Source organism: Monopterus albus, unplaced genomic scaffold (genome assembly GCF_001952655.1).
Source record: "Monopterus albus unplaced genomic scaffold, M_albus_1.0 scaffold52.1, whole genome shotgun sequence".
Taxonomy (NCBI): domain Eukaryota; kingdom Metazoa; phylum Chordata; class Actinopteri; order Synbranchiformes; family Synbranchidae; genus Monopterus; species Monopterus albus.
Genome location: NW_018127932.1, coordinates 2122607 through 2142473, shown reverse-complemented (window position 1 = coordinate 2142473; position 19867 = coordinate 2122607). Strand labels below are relative to the sequence as shown.

At 39.0% G+C, this 19867-nt stretch overlaps 2 protein-coding genes across 6 annotated transcripts in view; one reads left to right on the top strand and one right to left on the bottom strand.

Annotated features, from left to right (window-relative positions):
* Positions 1-6329: 6329 nt before the first annotated feature.
* nphp1 (nephronophthisis 1) lies at positions 6330-14589 on the bottom strand. 3 transcript variants are annotated; one of them, XM_020601657.1, is made up of 21 exons: positions 14315-14589; positions 13707-13768; positions 13555-13615; positions 12938-13071; positions 12456-12657; positions 11703-11822; positions 11450-11601; positions 11197-11245; positions 11007-11094; positions 10350-10444; positions 10055-10183; positions 9669-9743; positions 9357-9467; positions 8988-9070; positions 8643-8719; positions 8380-8479; positions 8089-8201; positions 7922-7995; positions 7693-7737; positions 7217-7522; positions 6330-7166 (listed from the first exon to the last, which is right to left on the bottom strand). In XM_020601657.1, exons 1-20 carry the CDS (start codon positions 14378-14380, stop codon positions 7244-7246), a joined length of 2115 nt encoding a protein of 704 aa, XP_020457313.1. In that variant the 5' UTR covers positions 14381-14589; the 3' UTR covers positions 6330-7166; positions 7217-7243. The 3 variants fall into 3 exon arrangements, with proteins under 3 accessions (XP_020457313.1, XP_020457312.1, XP_020457314.1); XM_020601656.1 differs by having other exon boundaries at positions 6331-7522; positions 14315-14588; XM_020601658.1 differs by having other exon boundaries at positions 6333-7522; positions 11721-11822; positions 14315-14585.
* Positions 14590-15814: 1225 nt separating this feature from the next.
* The window catches only part of LOC109961078 (pantothenate kinase 3-like), a 28546-nt gene continuing 24493 nt past the window's right edge, over positions 15815-19867 (top strand). The window contains exon 1 of one of the 3 annotated variants that reach the window (XM_020601661.1): positions 15815-17408. In XM_020601661.1, coding sequence (XP_020457317.1) covers positions 17135-17408 — 274 coding nt within the window. In that variant the 5' untranslated portion in view covers positions 15815-17134. The other 2 variants (XM_020601659.1, XM_020601660.1) reach the window with 2 other exon arrangements.

Here is a 19867-nt window from a genome sequence, read left to right as displayed (position 1 = left end):
GAATGCATGAAGGAAACACTCTGTTTTAAAATTTCTGTGTATTACTTGTCTGGTGAAGAAGAGAATTACCTATGTAGAGATACTGCTTGCAGCCAATGATGCATGAATAAGATGATGTTATGGGGTAGGACTGGATAAGTCTGACTTCTTCCTACTCCATTCAAACATGTACTAGGTATAAGCAAACTGATTCTGGATTAGTATTGGTTGGATTTGTGTAATTATGTGTGTGTTGCTGTCATTGTTCTGCATGTTTGAAAGAATAAATAAATCAAAATCAAATCAAATCAAACCTGCCCAGCAGAAATACGGCCACCGTTTGTTCTCTGTTGTCGCCGTCATTGAAAAGCCACGCCAATGTTAATTCTGATTTTACTTCTCGCAGCAAAATCTCTTTAGTTGTAACTTTGTCAAATATGGTGTTATCCATCCAGATTTGTGGCCCCACACCGTAGCTGGGAAGCTCTGATTCATGGTTAAACTGCCCTAGCCCTGGTTTGTAGCTGGTAACTAGCCTTAGAAGTTTGGGTTTTTCTGGTGGGGAGAAGTGAAGAGGGAGACCGGCTAACTCTGTTTATTAAAACAGAGGCTTTATTCAGTCTTGGTAACATGAACACTGCATGTGGCCTTTCCCGCCCATTGTAGCTGCATTACATTCCTGTCTATACACTGACTACTGGTGGAATTTTCCCCACCCGTGGCTGCAGGTAAAAGGAGTCTGCACCATGTGGCGGTCTTCTCACTCTCATACTCCTCACACTGCAACTTCTGGCAACAACAGTAACATTACCTACTGTATAAGGCTATATGTCTTAAAGCTTTAAAATGAATCTTTATTTCATTTATAGTATAATGGAAATAACAAATGTCAGCCAGCAGTGAGTCACAGTATGAGAGTTATGTGTGAGTACTAATTAGTCCCTGTGTTACCCAGTCAAAGTGCCAAATACAGCATGATGGTCTCCATGCTGAGGGATTAAAACTCTGCACAATGCACAAAACCTATTGTGTAGTGGACCACTCTCTGTTGTCAGTGTCTGCTGCACTGTCACAAACTAAATAACAACATCATGCAAGTTTGAATTCGTGGCTTCCCACTGTGGTGTTTCTGCTTTGCACTCTGCAGAGATCACCTGTCAAACTGTGCAGAATGTGCGTGACAACTTTTAGCTTTGGATAATATGTGTATGAGATCTTTGTTTCTGTCTGTTGCTTTTCTTGCTAATTACAAAAATCAAATTGGTAGGTTGTCAGGAAAGCTGGACTTCCAGCAGCTCTTGTTTCAAACTGGAAATAATGGTTCGTAACCTGTTCAAGTCCAACAGCTTTGGTCCCCTCTCTGCACATTCATTTCAGTTGTTCTGCTTTTTTCATGTCATTATTATATTTTTAACTCACGAAAATAATAAAAGTCAAACTCAAAAGAGCAGCCTTTTAAGATGGTGGCCTACTGTGAATGGACACTTTTGTGACTAACCCATCAAAATTCTGATTCTTCAACAGTTCATTAACAGTTTACTTTAAGAGCTTATAAATCAATTGATGGGATGTTTAATGGCTTATGTTATCTTCTCCTATGGTGAATTATAAAGCTGCCCGGACAAACAGACACACACACACAAACACTATAATATAAATGTACTGTTTACATATTAAGTAAACATAGGAAAGTGTAACTAGGCACCAGCATCAGAGACTATTTTACTTGGTGCCTAAGTCAAACAACTATGACTTACTCTACACTATCCCAAATAGCATGAGAGTAATTTTCCTCACTAGTGTTTGTCAAACAATTGTGATCTTCAGAGTTTGTGCAAAATGTCCTTGGACAATGCTACTTGGTTAAAATTGCACTGTTCTGAATAGTTGTGTCCATAAGTCACCATTAGTTTCAATTATTCTGAAATAAATGTCCTATTGATCTTAAAGTATAAATCCCCTATAGGCTACCCCTGAGATTAAAGCACCAACATACTCTTTCTGTATTCAGAATTTTGGCCTTTCCCACTGAGGGGAACCTCCTGAAACCGGCAAGTTGGCCACGTCTATACCGCCGAGTGAGCAATTTGCTGGGTTGATTATGGATATAAATACCATCCCTGGAGAAGCTGATGCAATAAGCAATTCCTGTGCTGGTCGCTGCTGTGATTGTTTTGAAGTGAATCTCCCTCTATTGCTCTGTGTCCTGCTGTCTTTTGAGGTATGTCCAACGAACTGACTGTATATTGGATCTGTTGCGGTGTAAAGTGTTTAATCAGTTTGTTTTGTTTGTAGATTGTTTAGGGGATTACCACATGCTCTCCAGGGGTGATCCTGCAGAAGTTGGCGTCCATCGCACATGTTGTGCTAGAGTGACGTGCAGCCAAGGAGTGATAGCCGCTGCTTTGCTTTGCTTACTTTTGTTTTGTGTGCTTTTATGTTAAGAAGCTTACTCAGCATTATATTTCCTATTCCTTGTATAGTACCCAAGTTTTATGGTGTATGAGACGTATGTAAATGGTTTGAGGTGCAGGGAGGCAAGACCCTCTTATGTTTGGTTTGGGTTTGGTTTGGATTGATTGTTGTGATGTTTATTTATGGGTCTTTTCTAACCTGTAGACCTCTGACCATTTTTTTATTCCTGTTCTGCACTGTATTAATTGAGTGGAGAGTAACGTCCTAAGCATAGTATTTTAGCTTCTGGGGTTAGGGCTTTTTAAACATTGTCTCAGTTAACTTGTACATTGACTCTAATAAATCCTTATTTCTGTGGACAAAACCAACGTCTCTGTGTGTTTGCGGACTTACATCTGGGTGTGGTAACCTGATGCTTGTGTGTTTGGAAGAATGTGACCTCTTGAAACAGGAGAGACAATATTCTTTGAGAGCTACTGAAACATATTAGTGTCTGGGTTGCACAGGCCTGTATATTGGCCCGGTCACACTCAGAAACCTAAAGGAGAAAACCTCCTGAGGTGCTGTTGAAGAAAGAGCCCAGAGAAAAATCTACTAATTTGTGAAGAGATTTATTTCACAGGTAAATGTTCACTAAGACAAAGATCTGAGCTATTTAGCATTGGTCTCAGTCTCTGTCCGTCAGTGTCAGTCCACTTGAAGGTACCAAAAAAGAACCTTGTTTCATCCCGGTCAGAGGTTATTATACATAAATGTTCACTGAACTGGAGCCCCTGCCCTAGAACATGTGCTGTTGCTGTGCAGGAAGCTGCAGTTTGTGGCTCATGTATCATTTCACCAGAAACCAGCCAAATCAAAAAGTTTCCAACCGTTGATCTAAAGGTGTTACATCCTGTCAATACCTGCACCGCAAATAAGTGGGTCATACTTCCTCTTAAAACCACAGAAGCACAATCTTTCACTAAGTGACTCACCAAGCTTTTCTTTTTCCATAGAGATAAAACTGAAACATGAATAAATGACTATAAACAAAATATTGTCTTAATAAAGAATATAAATTAATGATGAGTCAAGATAAGAACTGGATGACAATGTAAGAGAAGGCCACTGAACTAATAAACACCAGTAATGAGAAAACAGTGCTCTCCTGTAAGAGTGGTTAAACGTTGTAACATAAAAAGGCATCACACCTCAGTGAGCAACGCATAAAATGCAGAGGTGATTAACATACTAGGAAGCAAAAACTTTGAAGGTAAAGGATAAAATATAAAACAAAATACTGAAACAGTGACAATCTAACAGGTGTCAGCTCATGCTGTATTGGCAAATTATTATATTTGAGATCTACCCATGAAAACCTGTTCAAAATAATATAATAAAGATCAATACACGAGGCTTTGATAGAACACAAGCTGATAAATGTAAGATGATAGCAGCAGTAACACCATGCTAGAAGCATAATGAGAAAAGGTAATAAGATTTATGACTTCTTTTCTTTTTGTACCTTTCTCGTTTGCCCAACTTTATTGATTAAAGGGGTCATGTGATGCAGGGAAAGGGGGTCTGGAAGTTTGTGTTTTGGATGTTTTGCCTTCTTAACACACATACACAGAGAAACAGGATCACACTCACCAGCCAGCCAACTAGTTCTTTTTGCCCAGTGTAAGGAAAGAGGCACAGCTTGGCCTTCACTATGGATCCGGTTACACACATTTTGGGGACTTGCTTTTTCCTCCACTGTACTTCACTGCTGGGACAATATTTTTATGATGGGACTTTTAATAGCTTGATGTACCTAATAAACTGACAACTGAGTGTCTTAATAGCTTGATGTGCCTAATAAACTGACAACTGAGTGTATCTTGTAATGGATGAATGTTTACTTATTTAAACAAGTAGAAAACAAACTTCCTTGACTTTCTGGATCATCTTTCCAGCTCTGGTATATAACAATTCCCTGGGAAGGCCCACTTTCCTACTCAACTGGTCCTGAGCTGCTCTTCCTCCTCCTTCTCTTCTTCTTCTTCTTCCTCCTCCACCTCAGGGAACATCTTAGTGTTTACAGGCAACAACAACAGGTTTCTCATGTGTGGCTGAGTATCATTCCACTCTGTATTCGCTGATCTGCAGAAGAGCCGTGTTTTAAAATCTGCCTTTAAGTTACTGTCCTCACCTGTATGTAATTGTTTACATTTGTTTATGTAAACGTTTTGACTGGTCATTTGTGGTGAATTTTATGTTTGTGGGTATATTTCACATTTTGCATGCTCAGCTTCAGGTTGTGCTAGCTTAGCAATTAAAAATAACTACCAATGTATCAACTGATCATTTGATCTATAATTAATACCAAATTATTTGGTTCTTCAGAGAAATGAATGGGACGTCATGGTTCTGTAAAATAATGTTACCTTTCCAGTCATGCTCAAATCAAGACATAATTTAAAAGCTGTAAATATAAAATAATAATCGAAGAAGTAAATCATCTTTCAGTTTGATGTTTTTCCAGACAAAACTGGTTGTAGCAAGGTAACAATAAGATACAAAGAGGAAGTATAAGAAATTTGTTTTTGTGTAATGTACTGTAATTTAATGAACAGTCATTTTATTCTCATAGTTTCTACAGGAAACTTGTCTCACCTGAATTTGGCAAAGATTTTTTTTTACCCCATTGTATTTCAGCCTTTAAATATTCTATTACTATTACCCTGATGGCAACCCGCTTTTCAACTCTAAACAACGCCAGTTGGTCGCTACAGGCACCATCGCCATGGCAGCAGTGCCGTAATGTGGAAATACAAGCTATGCAATATTACTCAGCAGCAAGCACTGCACACAGAAAGGCTCACTGTGTTTGTGTGCACGCACTTTGAGGCCCAGTTATCTTTTTTTAGGGGTGTGATGATGTGTTTGTTAGTCCACAAAAGGCTTTTGGAAGGTTAGAGCTTAAGTTCTGTGATAAATGTTTGTTAGTTTTAGGGTTAAAGGATGTTAGTAGGTTAGCATAAATAGCACAAACATGGTGATGGGCATGAATGTTCCTAGAGTGCAATAGTTTGACATTTTAGCATAAAGACTGGAAACAAGGTTCTGTTCCAGAAGTAAGAAAACCTCGTGCCAAATCCCACTGACATTTGTAACAATGCAGAGCCTTTCTTAACAGCATGTCCTGTGTAATTCTTTAGTTTAAAAGAATTCCAGCAGAACAGAGTAGGACAATTACCAAATTGATAAGCAATATACAGTACTTGTATTTTTATCTGATATATTGCTAAACAAAAACCAGAACTGTTCCTTTAAGTGTCAGATTGTGTTGGTGGGGATATGAGGTGAGTTTAAAGGAACATTTCTTGCCATCTTTATATCATAATGGCCACAATGGAAATGATAAATCAATTTAAATACAGGCTCATTTTTCATTGTAAGATCATTATTAAAAAGATATAACACTTAACATTTTCAGAAGTCTGAGTTATGACCCAAGATTTTTAAAGGATAAAACAATTTTCATGCCTTGTAAAGATTTTGACCATTTGATTATAATTTCAGTGAATGTAATGCTAACAGTGATGTGTAACTCTACTGTTACATGCTAAACTATTGTCATTGTTAAGATTCATCCAAATAGTAAGTGTTACTTTATATGTGAAACCACAGCAGATGGATAATCTGAGCCTGTCTGTGCCCAGACTGATCCGGCGTCTCACTGTTCCCACTCTTTTATACCAAGCTATAAACAGACGACAGCAGACTAATTATTAACTTTGAAGACAACTCCTATGCACTGCAACCCTACACTGCACATACAAAGACACACACATCACTGATGTTGTACTAACGGGTGGAGATGAATGGAGTTCAGTGACCACTCAGATGACAGGGTTGAAAAAAAAAAAAACTATATGAAAATCTGTAACACATTAAGAGCTGATTTTAACAGAATGTTTATTAGAAAACACAACCAAACTTGGCAATAAATAGCATAGGAATCAATTTTGGTCTCAGCACAAAGAAAAATGTAGTGTTTGCTGTCAGAGAAGCAGTATGAACTTAATGATTAAAGAAGGATCTTTGTTGAAATCTTTCCATTGTCCACATTTTCTCAACATTTCATTTCACACCTATTCAGACAATCGGCAGTCTCATTAGCCATAACCACTGTCTCATGCAATCACAAGACTCAAAGATCCCTTTGTGTATGCACTGTATGTGTTAGCACATTAGGAATATGAAAGATAAGTGTGGTGATATTCTCTATTTCCTTATTGTCAGCAAATCCCCTGAAAAGACAAAAGCTAACAGTGAACTGAGTTTGAATAGGGATGTCTGTATATGACATGTGACATGCTCCTTCAAATAGAGAACATGAACACTGTGAAGTTTCTTCTGAGTCAATCACACACACAGTACACCGTCCTGTTCCTGTACATATTCACTGCAGTACCAACTATGTATTATTCAGCACCTTAACAGAGTTAAATGCACAGTCTACTCATGTATGAGTAACATTTGCTATAAACCACACTGCCCAGGTGTTGCAGAAATGTATTTCACCTTCTTTGTTTCAAATTCAAGTTTTTATTCATGAGCCATTGTTTAAGATTTCTATATTCAGTAACAAGCAGTGGGCTTAAAGCTACAGCCACAGTGGAAAAGTACTGTCAAATGGACGAACACGTTACTGGTTTTCATGGGATTAGTTAACACATTTTTAAAATGTTTTGAAATTTACTTATATGGCACAAATAGGGTGTTATTATTTTAAATGAAACCAAACTGATGTCTAGAATAAAGATAATAAATGAATCAACTCCAATCAAATTGTACCTTCCCTCTAAATGTGATGTTATTATTACCGTGCCACACGGAGGAGGTCAAAGGTCAACTCTGTGACATCAAAGGCCAGTTGTGGGTGCAGGGGGTCAACAAAGACCTCTGGGCCTCCTGAATGGCCGGTGGTGTACTGGCTGTGTTTGAGGGAACCCAGCGTGGCGTAGATGATTCTGGCCCGATGCTCCTCTGAGGGAGGGTCTGCCCAGCGATGACAGGGCAGCGCAGGTGAGTGGATGAGGAAATAGACGGATGACAAGTAGACTTTAACAAACTCCTGTTTCAGATAAGACAGATCTCTCTGCAAACACACAGACGGGAAGGAACAGTTTATACACACACCTGATCAGCAGTCTGCACTGGATGCACACGCAAACACAATGTAACTTCTTGGTAGCGAGAAGTCACCAGGTTGCTCATACTGACAGCATCCTCTACAGGTCTGTACAGATATTACACACACTCACTCACCTTCTGTGCTCTGCTCATAGTGGTCTCAGCATCCAGCCAGGCACCCTAAAGGGAAACATCAAATCATTTTATTTGACAAACTGATGAATGATATATGTAAAAGAGCTCTATTCAGGATTTAGACAGATCACGTGGCTCCACCTGTTTGAAAAACAACTAACCCTGAAACACTTTCATCTATAATCCCATTAGAAAAGCAACCAGGCGCAAATACAACCATGTTACTGACCCTGAGAGCATCTAACAGATCTGGCTGATCCAACAGCACAGGGAAGGTAGAAAGTACAGGGCTGCATATCAGATCTGAAACAGAGAGAAATGTCACTTAAACAGAATCCTTTCTAAGAATGATGAATGTCTGTAATTTGGATAAGAGGCATTAAAGGCATGTGTTACCTGCATTCTGCATGGTAGGCCTGTCCATCAGTAGTGTGTCAGCTAGCAGCTGTCTGTGTAGAGCCAGCAAATGGACGCAGCTCAGACAGTGCAGCAGAGTGTCTGGGAGGAGACTGAATGGGAATGCATACTTATCACTAATATAAACACACACACATATTCATGTGACTGAGCAGAGCCACAAAGGTCTCCAAATAAATCTGGTAATTTTTCATTGATACTGCATTACATCACATAAGCCACTGCATGTGCTCAGGCACTGTGATAGCTGTTTCTTGCCGGCCTTCCCACCTGAGCTGCATTCTGGTCCGACTGTTGGCTGATTTCATCCTTACAACCAGCTTGGGCTGCCGTCTGGCCTGAAGCATCTGCTGGAAAACACCAACTGAAGCTGAGAGGAGAGGAGATACACTGTAACCTCTCAACTCCAGCTTTTTATTTGTTTTTTCCACACAAAGTTTATATGATCCTTTATAGTATATGATCCTTTATAGTCACACATCTGCCAAAGACTTTTTTTGACTGGACTGAGGTAGCAACAAATGTCTTCTTACATCCTCTGGTCACTGAAGTCTCCACTGCTACATCCCTCTCATAGGGAGTTCCTCCATTCACTGGCAGCTCATACGTCCTACATACACATCAGATTAAATTAGATTTAGTGTGGAATTATTAAAGTTTGTCCTTTTTATACAGTTGATAGATGTGACAGATTTCATTTTCACAGTTATTCAATCGGGTTTTACATAAAGGAAATAATAGATGACTGGAAAAAATGTGTACATATTCTGTGCATGTACAGTGTTTGGCTGGCTACATAAACATATACATATACAAAATTGTGTTACTGGCATATTTTTGTGCACTCTATGTGTTGATTTATCTGTATGTGTGTGCACCTGTTGGGGAGTGGATTTCCAGAGTCATCAGTCAGTCTGAGAAAAGCCCAGCCACAGCTCAGGTCTCCTCTCTCACCTGTAGACTAAAGCACGCACACACACACACGAAAATAGTAGACATAGCTCTTTCCCAAACATTCTCTACTTTATTAGCAACTATCCATTTTTAAAAAGGCAATGTCTTTTTTTGTCTTCAGTCACAAAAAAGGGTCTCAACAGACATTTTCCTGCACTGACTCACTCTCATCACTGTAATATGTGTATCCGTATGTGTGTGTTTGTCATACATTCCGTATAACAGACATTTTCCTGCACCGACTCACTCTCATCACTGTAATACGTGTATCCATATGTGTGTGTTTGTCATACATTCCGTATAAAGGTGACTCCCAGTTCAAAGAGGATCCCTAGGTCAGGAGACGAAGAGTTGCAGCGTAGGAAACAGTCCCCATCCAGGAGTGTGGGTAGCATACCTGTCATCTGGAGCAAATGCACACACACTTACATTGGATTTCATATGTAAATTAATTTTAAGCATAAGATTACCTTCAATGTTCTGGTTGTGTTTTTAGGTTTTCAGGTGCAGATTTAGGAAAACTGTAGTGTTTCATCTCAGTCACAACCATTAGATTTTAAGTGCAAGAAGTAGTTTGGGCACAGTTCACAAAGCTGTAGACTTACCTTTGGAGAGAAGCTCCAAGTCTTGGGGCTTTTAGAGTTGTAGGTTGCCCTCACGGTGTGGATGTTACTCAACACCTGAAACACAAACACAGCTCATTTAGAAAGAAAGTCTAGTCTTATTAACAATATATTATAATTTCATACTTTTCCTCAGTTGTCATAAGGGTCTGATACATGATTCTTCTCAATAAACTAATCAAGGAGATGAATCACCTCATGTAATACACCTACTTTACAAATAAAAATCTAGCACAGGTGACTTTGCATCTATTAATGAAGAACTAAACAGGATTTATTAAACTGTTTCCACTCTACAGACCCTCAGGTAGGGTAAGGAAAAGCAATGTGGCAACAGTCTGCATATACAACAAATATATCCCTGATACCTGAGTTCCATCAAAGGCACAGAGGCGGATGTGTCTGCTGAGGACCTGAACTCCAACCCCAGGAGTAGGAATCATCCTGCAGTTCCACAAAGCGAAACAAACACAAGTCCTGACCTGCCGAGCACGAACCTACAAGACAGGAGATTAACACAGTGAAAGACATCTAAACTGCTTTTGTCAAGAGATCATGCCCATGACTGGATGCTGTGCGATGTGAGAAACATCATCTTTATTCATCATGCACCAGATATACTGAAGAACACACACACACACACACACACAGGGACAGTCTCACCCTGCCAGTGACTGGGTCCAGAAAGAGGTCTCTAAAGGAGAGCTGTGATTGGCTGAGCTCAGGCTGAATATAGTAACTTCCTCTGTATGTTGCACCTAGAAAAACACCCATGGTTATGCTTTACCTTTTAATCATACCATATTCTTTAAAGAGTTACTGGCACCACTGATAGCAGTGTAGTGGTGGTGGTACAAACTGTGAGAAACTCACACAAATCTGTTGCTCTTTGATTGTTGTTACAAACAAATATATCTAGCTAGTAAAATGCAACACAGGTGGTGAAATGCTTTATAATAACAGAAATGCTTTACAATATATTTAATTTAAGCTTTTGTAAGGCATTTTTTATAATATACTGTAATATGTAAATGATTCAATTCATCAACCAAAAATTAACCAGCAACATTTTTTATAGTCAATTCATTCGATTGTTTTTCTCTGATTCCAACTACTCAAACACAACGATTTGCCGCTCTTCTTTGACACATGTGATATTTAAATGAGTCTGGGTTTCAGTTTTTAACTGTTGGTCAAACAAAACAAGAAATGTGTTCCTGCATATACACATTTCTCTGGCATTTCAACAGAATCAGAAGTTGATGAGTTGAGAAAATTATTGACAGATTAATTGACAATGAAGACAAAGTGTATAATGACCTTCCTCCACCAGCAGTTTATTGAGAGTCGATGGTCTGAATCCTGAAGGTATGGCCCCCATGGCTGAGAGCACATCTGTTGCATCAATCTGTCACACACACATGCACAGTAAAAACTGTAAATATATAGCAGTATCAGCAGCATCAGTTCTAGTAGTTATAATTCTTGTGTATATATTGTGTAGTTTTACCTCAGTCAGAGACTTTCTGACAGTGGACCAATGAGAATGTGAGGCACCGCTGTCAAAGAACAGAGGACAATGATAAAGTTACTGCCATAACTAGCTGTTGGTCATCAGGATAAATACAGAATCAGGCTCAGAGCACCCAAACCCATTGACAAGGTCCTTCTGGCTCAAAGAACCCAAACCCATTGACAAGGTCCTTCTGAACAAAGACAGATCCAAAAACATGTGTCATTAAGAACTGTTTAAAAAGTTGAACCTCTGTTTGTCTTGGTCATCAGTTAGTTCTTCACCATCTTGCTCTCCCTCCTCCTCCACCTCTGACTCCTCCTCTTCATTTTCATCATCACCATCCCTTTCATCAATGCCATCATCTTCATCGTCATTATCATCTTCAACACCAGAGCCAATCTGAAACAGCAATAGACTTGTTACTGAAAGGTTGTTCTGCAAAAGCTGTACAGCTGTATTTTTAGATGAATACTTGTCTAAATGAACAGTAACAGTCAAACCTTCAGCAGGTTGTGTACCTTCAGGTAGGTTTTTGGAACCACTCCTTTGTTGCCTTTAGTGTCCTGAGCCAGCCACCATCCATCCGCTGCCTTCCTGATGATCCTTAAAACCTCCCCCCTCTGAAAAAAGCAGCGAAATGCACGGGTCATGTCATCAGAAACAGACTTTTGATTTACTTTTTTAAATTAAAAGAAACACTCAAGTCATGACAAGTAGGTCAAGCACATTAAATCAGATGCCACATGGCAAATGAATGCTTAAAATTAAATAAGGATGCAGCTGACAAGCTTGTCAGGAATATTTGATTTCACACATGTTGGTAGTGTTGGGGAATGGTGGAAAGATTTTCAGATTTCTTCCATACCTTCAGTATTCAGGAATATGCAGAATTTACAAAGGCCACTTACAATGCATGAACCCTGGTTCAAGCAAGGTTTTAAATTAAACAGGCTTGCTTGAGTAGAATAATTTGTCACCCAATTTTAGCTTCAAGCCACTAATAGACCGACTTTTAAAAGTCTCAGCCTGACTGGCCTTTGTTGATAGTCTGATAACTTTTTTTATGTCTGTACGTTGTGCTAATGATTGTCTGTCGACCAAAATGTTTTTTACCTTTTAGTCAGTCCCATGAGTAGGACTAGTGATTTTAATTACACAAAAAAGCCAGGATTGAAGAGCACAAATCTGTAGCATCCCTTCACTCTACTTTTCAAAATACAATATCTTGGTCTCTGAAACAAGAAGTACTGCACCTGAACAGACAGATCTCCGTCCTGCTCTCCTTTGAAATCACTGAGGACTGTGTAGATGCGAGGGTCTGACTGAGAAGGTGGTTTCACTGCTCTCTTCTCATCTTTGTCATCATTGCCAACATTATCAACATCGTCATCATTACTATCTTCATCCTCATCCTCCTCCTCCTCCTCCTCCTCACTATTTTCCTTTGAAACATTGCTGTGAATCAAAACATGATAATGTTAAAAGATATTTTTAAATAATAATTTTGAATTATTGAGATTATGTAACTGCTATAGCCCACTGAGCTTCAAGGTTCAAATGCACTGGATGTGATCAATTTAAACTGATGCTTTGAAAATGTTTCTGCACAACCCCTTTACAGTGGATACACTGTACATGGGACATGGAGCCACTGCAGCAGATAACATATACATGATTGGAAATGAGCTTTATCATATCTCCTTTTTTCTTTGTAGTGACCACAAAGGTTACTAACCCTGCAGCAGTACTGGGTCCTGGTGGTGAAAGCTCCAGAGACAGCGTGTTCAGATTCTCTAAGATGTACTGCAGTCGTCTCTCCTCTTCCTGCTTCCTCTGATCATAATTTCCCACTGGAGCCAGCTCATCAGCCTAATAGCAAGTCAAGCAGTAAATATGTCATCACCTTAGCCAGTTTGGCACTCTCCTTTAAAAGACCAGAACAATATACAATGCAGCACATTTACACTGATGTAGTGAGACATTACAGTATTAATCTGTTTGTGGCATTTAAATTTACTTGAAACTAGTATTATATCTATTATTTAAACGACTATTTTTTATATTTCAAGATTTTCCTGTCAGTGAATAAATAACCCCTGCGGCCATCCCGAAAACCCCAGTATGATTAAAATGCCATATCAGTGATTTTTCTATTTGAAAATCATGCCTATTTAAGGCCAGAAATAATGTGAATTTTCATGGTACAGACACAAGTATTGGTCTTATGCAGTCTTCGTCATCTAGAAAAATTGTAAAACACCTCTCAATTAAAAAAGAAAATTTGACTTCAGCACACTTTATAAGTTTACAGACAGTGCAGTACTATCAGTACAGTAACTGCACAGTGCTAACCTTTGTCAGTTTCTTCAATGTCCTTAGTTCATTCTCAGCCACCAACTGTAGTTCCTGACATCTGTTTGTGATTAGACAAATTTACATATGTGAGGTGAGGCTCCAAGTCTTAATTGGAATTACAGTAAGTAATATGGCTCTGAGCTGTTTACCTCCGAAATGCCTCTTCAGTGGATCCAACCTGACTCTGCACATCCTTCACCAGACTGTCAACCTGGAACAATGAGATTAAACAACAGTGAATATAAGACTGCAGACAACAATGCGCCTTTAAAGCTGAACTACACAGCCCAAAAGTTGATACCTTTACATTTTACAATGTGGCTGCACACCAGCCTTCTTTCAAAAATAAGGCCATTTTAATGTGTCCCTGCTTCTTGACTGAGTACGTCGTTGAGCAAGTCATTAAGTTAAAATGATAGATAGAAATTTTGCCATGCATTCATCCTTTAAAAAGCACTTCAGCTACTTTTGCTAAATCACCTTAGTTTATGACAACCAAACCTGATTCGGCTTTAGTTGTTTATACTAGTACAAGGTAACGTTACAGCTGTTATAATAAAATTGGTCAAACAGTATCCCCCATAAACGGAGTTGTTGTACCCCAAGCCATAGGATCCCTTTATTTGGAAACCTTGTCTATTCATAGTTAACTAATGCTGCTGTAACATTCACTTCCAAATGGTTTAGTCAACGTTACTCAGCTGCAGTGGAGTTTATCACATCACCACGAATAATTCCCCACTATCTTATAACAAACCTGTTTTTTTATTTCGTCCACTTCTCTTTGGGCAAGTTGCAATAGTCCTTTTCTTTTTGGTGGCATTTATTCACTATTTTATAGTGTATAATCAATGTGTTAGTAGATCGCCTAGCTAGCTAGCTGATGCTACAGGCCAACTGGTCGCTAGCAGGTAGCTAGGCAACGGAGTTCTTCTTCAGGGTCTAGCTTGTCTGTGGATTTATTTAATCGACTATAACCTCTTTTTATATGTTGTGTATTTGTTATTCATTAATATATTTCACACCATTCATTGTGTATTTATCTTTTATATATTTATAATTGAGTTTATTTTACATGCATGCAGAGATTATCTGAAATGTTTTCTTTTCGAATTTGCTAGTTGGTATTATGCTATCGCCACCTAGTGGAGTGGAGGATGTAGCTGTAAAAAAAATGCTAACATTGTGACTAACGACACTGTTCACGGTTCCTCATCAACAAGACTTAATATGCAGCCTAATATTGTTTATGTTATGTAACAAAGGTTGAATTAACTAGAGGGATAAACTGCCTGAGGAGGCCAGACCCTGAGGGCCCAAAAACGCCTGGTCTGCACTGGTTCTAGTAATTTATTAATGAATTTAATTTGTTTATTTACTTTTAGTTTTTTATACACTTGTCTTGCTACTTTACTTGAATAAAGAAACAGAGTACTTATTCCATCACAAGTGTTATACACACAAAGCAGACAAGCGCGCTTGCAGAGTTGTGTAAGCACATCCCTTATGACCTGCAGAGGGCATAGTGTTTGTTGTGAAACATTTAACCTTTTGGTTCTTCTCGTTCTAAAGAGTCAAAGACAAAACTCTTCCACTACCTCACAAATCATAATCACAAGGCTTTATGTGATTGTAAGACTTCATCCAGTTGTAATTTGCATGTATTGATATTTGGGTTGGGTACCGAAACCAGGTGCCAATATGGCATTGGTTCCTGTACAGCCTACCGGACTGAATCACAGTGCAGATTTCAGTGCCACTTAAATGCCTGTTGATTGAACAGAAGCATCACTGCACATCATGTGCTAACACTATCATTAGATAGAAGAAGACAGAAGATAGAAGTTGGAGCTGTGAATGAGTGGAAATTTTTTTATGTTGCCAGCCATCCTTAGGCATGTTTTAAGTATCAGTTCTGGGATCCCTGTTAAGGGATTTTTAAATAATGTTGACCTGATTTTTACCAAGTCTAGGTTACAAGGTTAAGATATTAGACTATTATTATACTGTATGGTACAATACTACTTCTTATTTCATAGGGAGACTGACTTTCACTCTACCTTAGATGCCAGCCCACTTAATAAATTATAATTAAAAATTCTTTGCATTTATTTTAAATTACTTTGATAATAGATGACTCTCTTGGGATAACACAGTTAATTACTTTTAACCAAAAGATGCCAGCATTTCTAGACTCTGGTAGTGCTCTTTGGCATCCACAATCCTCACATGTATGGCTTTCACTTAAGTGAGTTAATGACATTATAAAAGCTTTTGTTTATCTTTTAGTGCTAGTGGTTGGTACAGTGGCAGCAGTGATATAACATGCAGTAATATTTTCTGAGTGATTCAGACTGTATGTGCATTGCATATGTGGCTTTAAATTTTAACATATAGCATTTGGAAGTTGTGATTTATATGAAGAATGAATTCCCAGGAATCAAAAAAAGAAATCACACGTCTGGTTAATGGTTCTAGTGATGGTTTTCCTTTATCAAGCTGATATTATTGTTTGACCTTTGTATCTTGACTGATGTGTGCTGAGCTATCCAGTGCTCTGTTTGATATCCAGTTTCTCCCAATGCCAATATCATGTGTCTATAAAACAATGATCTCAGAGTGTCTATACCTGTTAAAAAGGGGACCATTTCTTTGCTGTGTTATAACATTTCATTATACCACAATGCAATTTTCTGTTTTGGAAGAAACCCTTAAATCCTTAAGTAAAAGTAGAAATACCACAGTGTAGGAATACTCAGTTATAAATTATAATTATAATTGGCCTATACTTTCAACCACTGGTCCAGATTTGTGAAGGGAGACCTACATCCCAGTTGAGACAGTGAAATATAAAATGTTATGGGGGATAAACAAAGACATATTATCAGAGCTTATTCCTGAAAGAAAGACGTTTCTATAATTAGCTTTTGCACGCAACTACGGAGCTACTGCAGTTCATTTTCGTGACTGGCAGGCAGCTTTGTGCATGGAATGAGGATGACAACGAACAGTGCTTCCAGCACCCACAGCTGCTCGCACTGGTAGACCACTGTGTTTGCACATGGTAGACTTTGTTCAGTAGGCTTCTCCGGGAGAATGTCATTGTTATAGCTTATTGCGACACAGGACGAGTCCATTCTTGCACCCGTTCGCGTTACAGTGTAGGGTTACAGTGTCATTTTGAGATCCAGGAACAAACCGGTCGGAGGAGCTGGTGTGACGTAGCAGTCCACCAACAGACCGACAGGCTGCTGCTGCGCCTGGCAGGATCTCAATGTGTGGAAATGACCGCGAGTGACCTCAAAGAAATACTCAATTTTAGCGCTGTTCTCGTGTTAATTCTGTACTGCATTAAAGCAAGAATGTACGACAAATTTTAGTTTTATATTTTATGGTAAAACAGTGTTATATTAGGAAAACGACCACTGTCTACTGTTGATCGCTCGACTGTCTCACTAGCTTGCAAGCGGTTAGCATTAGCTAGCTAAGCTAAAGTAGCCTGGTTGATCATTGCTGGGGCCAGGTTTGTACAATTTGTCTCTTGCAGATGCTAAGCTAGGCTAGGCTAGCTGTTGTCATGGATAAAGCCAACTCAATGGTGGACAAGAAAGGAGCGTCGGGACCCTTTCACGTCAACAACGGGCAGAGCCAGAGGGGGTTTCACAGCCACGTCGTGCTGGCTGCCAACGGCAACGTTAATGCATACTGCTCGGGCACGGGAGCCAACAGCAGCAGCGCGTTGGAGACCGTGCATCATCTGCACCGCGGAGACAACGCAGAGTGCAACGGGTCACCGGCCAAGAGGTGCAGGATACGGAGGAGGACGGAGTCGATGAGACGGAACAGACCCCGTAAGTGTCAGCCATCTTGGGGAAAAATAATCAAGTTTATGTTTTCCGATCATGAAAATAGTGGTGTGTTTGTGTGAAACCGGGTGACTGCAACCTTCTACTGTGCAATACCGATACAGCCTGGGGTTTGCACAACCACGCTGTGTTGAAATGAGAGCGGGAACCTCTGACACCCAGCGCGTATTCTCCTTTCAGTGCAGCTGTTATAGTTTTGTGATTACGTTGTGTTTTAGATCACAGTCTTATTCATTCAGCTGTCTTGTTTTTGATCAGATAAGATAAGATTGTCAGAGTCCCGGCTGATTTGTCAGACGAAGAAGCCTGCCGCTGTCAGGTGGGACCTTTTGTTTTTATGAGCCATCGGTGGCGTTTTCTGTGCTGTGATTGGTCGGTTCCCGGTGGTGAAAAAGCTCCTGATAAGTGGGCTTGGCTTGGCTCAGCCAATCAGAACACGACTCTTGTCTCCAGAAGGCAGGGTGAATGGGACGGGACCCTCGTCCTCTATTTGCGGAGTATTTCGGAAGATGCGGGCGAAGAACATCCAGGAAAACTTCGCAGTTTTAGCGAAGAATGTAGGAAAGTGTCGTTTTATTCGTTCTGTGAAGTTTCTTTGAATAACCAAGAGTGACTGATGCTTTCTAAGCTTTTTCTGACAAGCCTGTTTAGTGCCGTTTTTGTATGCACCCGTGAGCTGACAGTTTTCCTTACTATGAAGCTTATAAGTGAAAAGAAGCCTGGTAAGAGTGAGTTGGTTCTGCTTTGTATTGAGGAGATGTAGGTATTAAACACAAAAAGAATATAGGTATCTCTAAATGTCTTTCTGTAAATATGTTGCTGGCAGTGGAAGCAAATAATTCAGTGTCTTTTTAATTGTTTGTCATTTATTTGTGTTAATGTTTCCGTCATACCACTTAGTGAGACTGTTGCATATTTGAAACTAGTTCCTGTTTGCCCCCCCTCATTAGCCTTACTTTAGGGTGACAGAGGTGACCATTGGTTTCTCTAAAAGTTAGATAACTGGTGATAAGCCTCATAAAAATACCATTATTTTGACTATATTTTCAGAATCTCCAAAATGTTTTTAACCATCTAGGAAAATCTTTGGTCTACTTCAAGATGAAAAAAGTATATATATTTACCTGTTTGCCAAGTTGTGATCTGATTCCTATAGGTAGTCAGTGCTCTGTCATCTTTGTTTTGATTCTGAAACAGTCACAACTTGCAAAAATTAGTTGTTTTTTTTCAGTTGACTGAATGTTTTCTTACCCAAATGGTGATAGACCAATGTTCAGAATAAAGGTAAATGTTATAAATAACCTTGTTTTTTTTTTAAACATTGCTACATTAAAAAACATTGGCATGCTTTTTAAACATGCCAAAACACAGCACAGGGTAAGGTTTGTAATACTCAAATACAAGATTTTACAGCTCTCAAAAGATTATTTTATCTTATGCTGTGACCATCTTGAGGTAAACAGCAGATGTATGGCATTCATGTTAAATAGGAATGCATGCTTTCTTCATGCAGAGCAAATGTCAGTGTTAATATAGCCTTAGCCTGTAAAAGTTTACAATCTGAGTATTATAACAGCAATAAAATCTGTAGTTTATAGTAGAAATGCATTGAATATTAACTTTATCTCTGGCTAGTTGTCTGGTTTAGCAATCACTGGTTTATTCTTTTAAATGAATTTATTATGGAACACAGCAAGATAAAACAGAATCAACACAAGCAAAAATGTACAAAAGCTTTGTTTGGTTATTGATTATTATGTGTAGGCTTCTCCTGGTTCTGTGTCTGAGAGTTAGATATTTTACTTAGAAGTTCCACTAAAGTGATGAAAGTCAGAAAACAGGAAAGCCACCATGGGGAAACTCCACTGTTCGCTAACTTGACTTTCTTGTCATTTGTGTAATATGATCTGTATTCATGTGATTATGTGGTATGTGTTTCTTCTGATTGACAATCTTGGAAGAAAGGTGATGGTGATTGGACAGTTGAGTGGGTCTGGGCTAGCTCTCAGATTTGTGCCTGCCAAGCCAGTTGGGCCAGCCACCAAATAACTTGAGCATATACAATGCAAAATATACAGTAGATGTCAAATCATCAAATATCTGCTCTTTGCTTGTTTGAGGATATGTTTCAGGGATGGTTTTTCTTTATTCTTTCAAGCATGTAAAGACAGTTGATATATCAACACACATATTTTTACACATATCCAACAAATGCTAATCCAATATCAATTTGCTTATACCTAGTACATACTTGAATGGAGTAGGAAGAAGTCAGACTTATCCAGTCCTACCCCATGACATCATCTTACCATCATTGGTTTGCAAGCAGTATCTCTACATAGATAATTCTCTTCTACACCACACAAGTAATATACTAAAGAATTATTACAAAGTGTTAACATTCATACACCACACCCACAATGTTCCATCTAATTAATCATTAA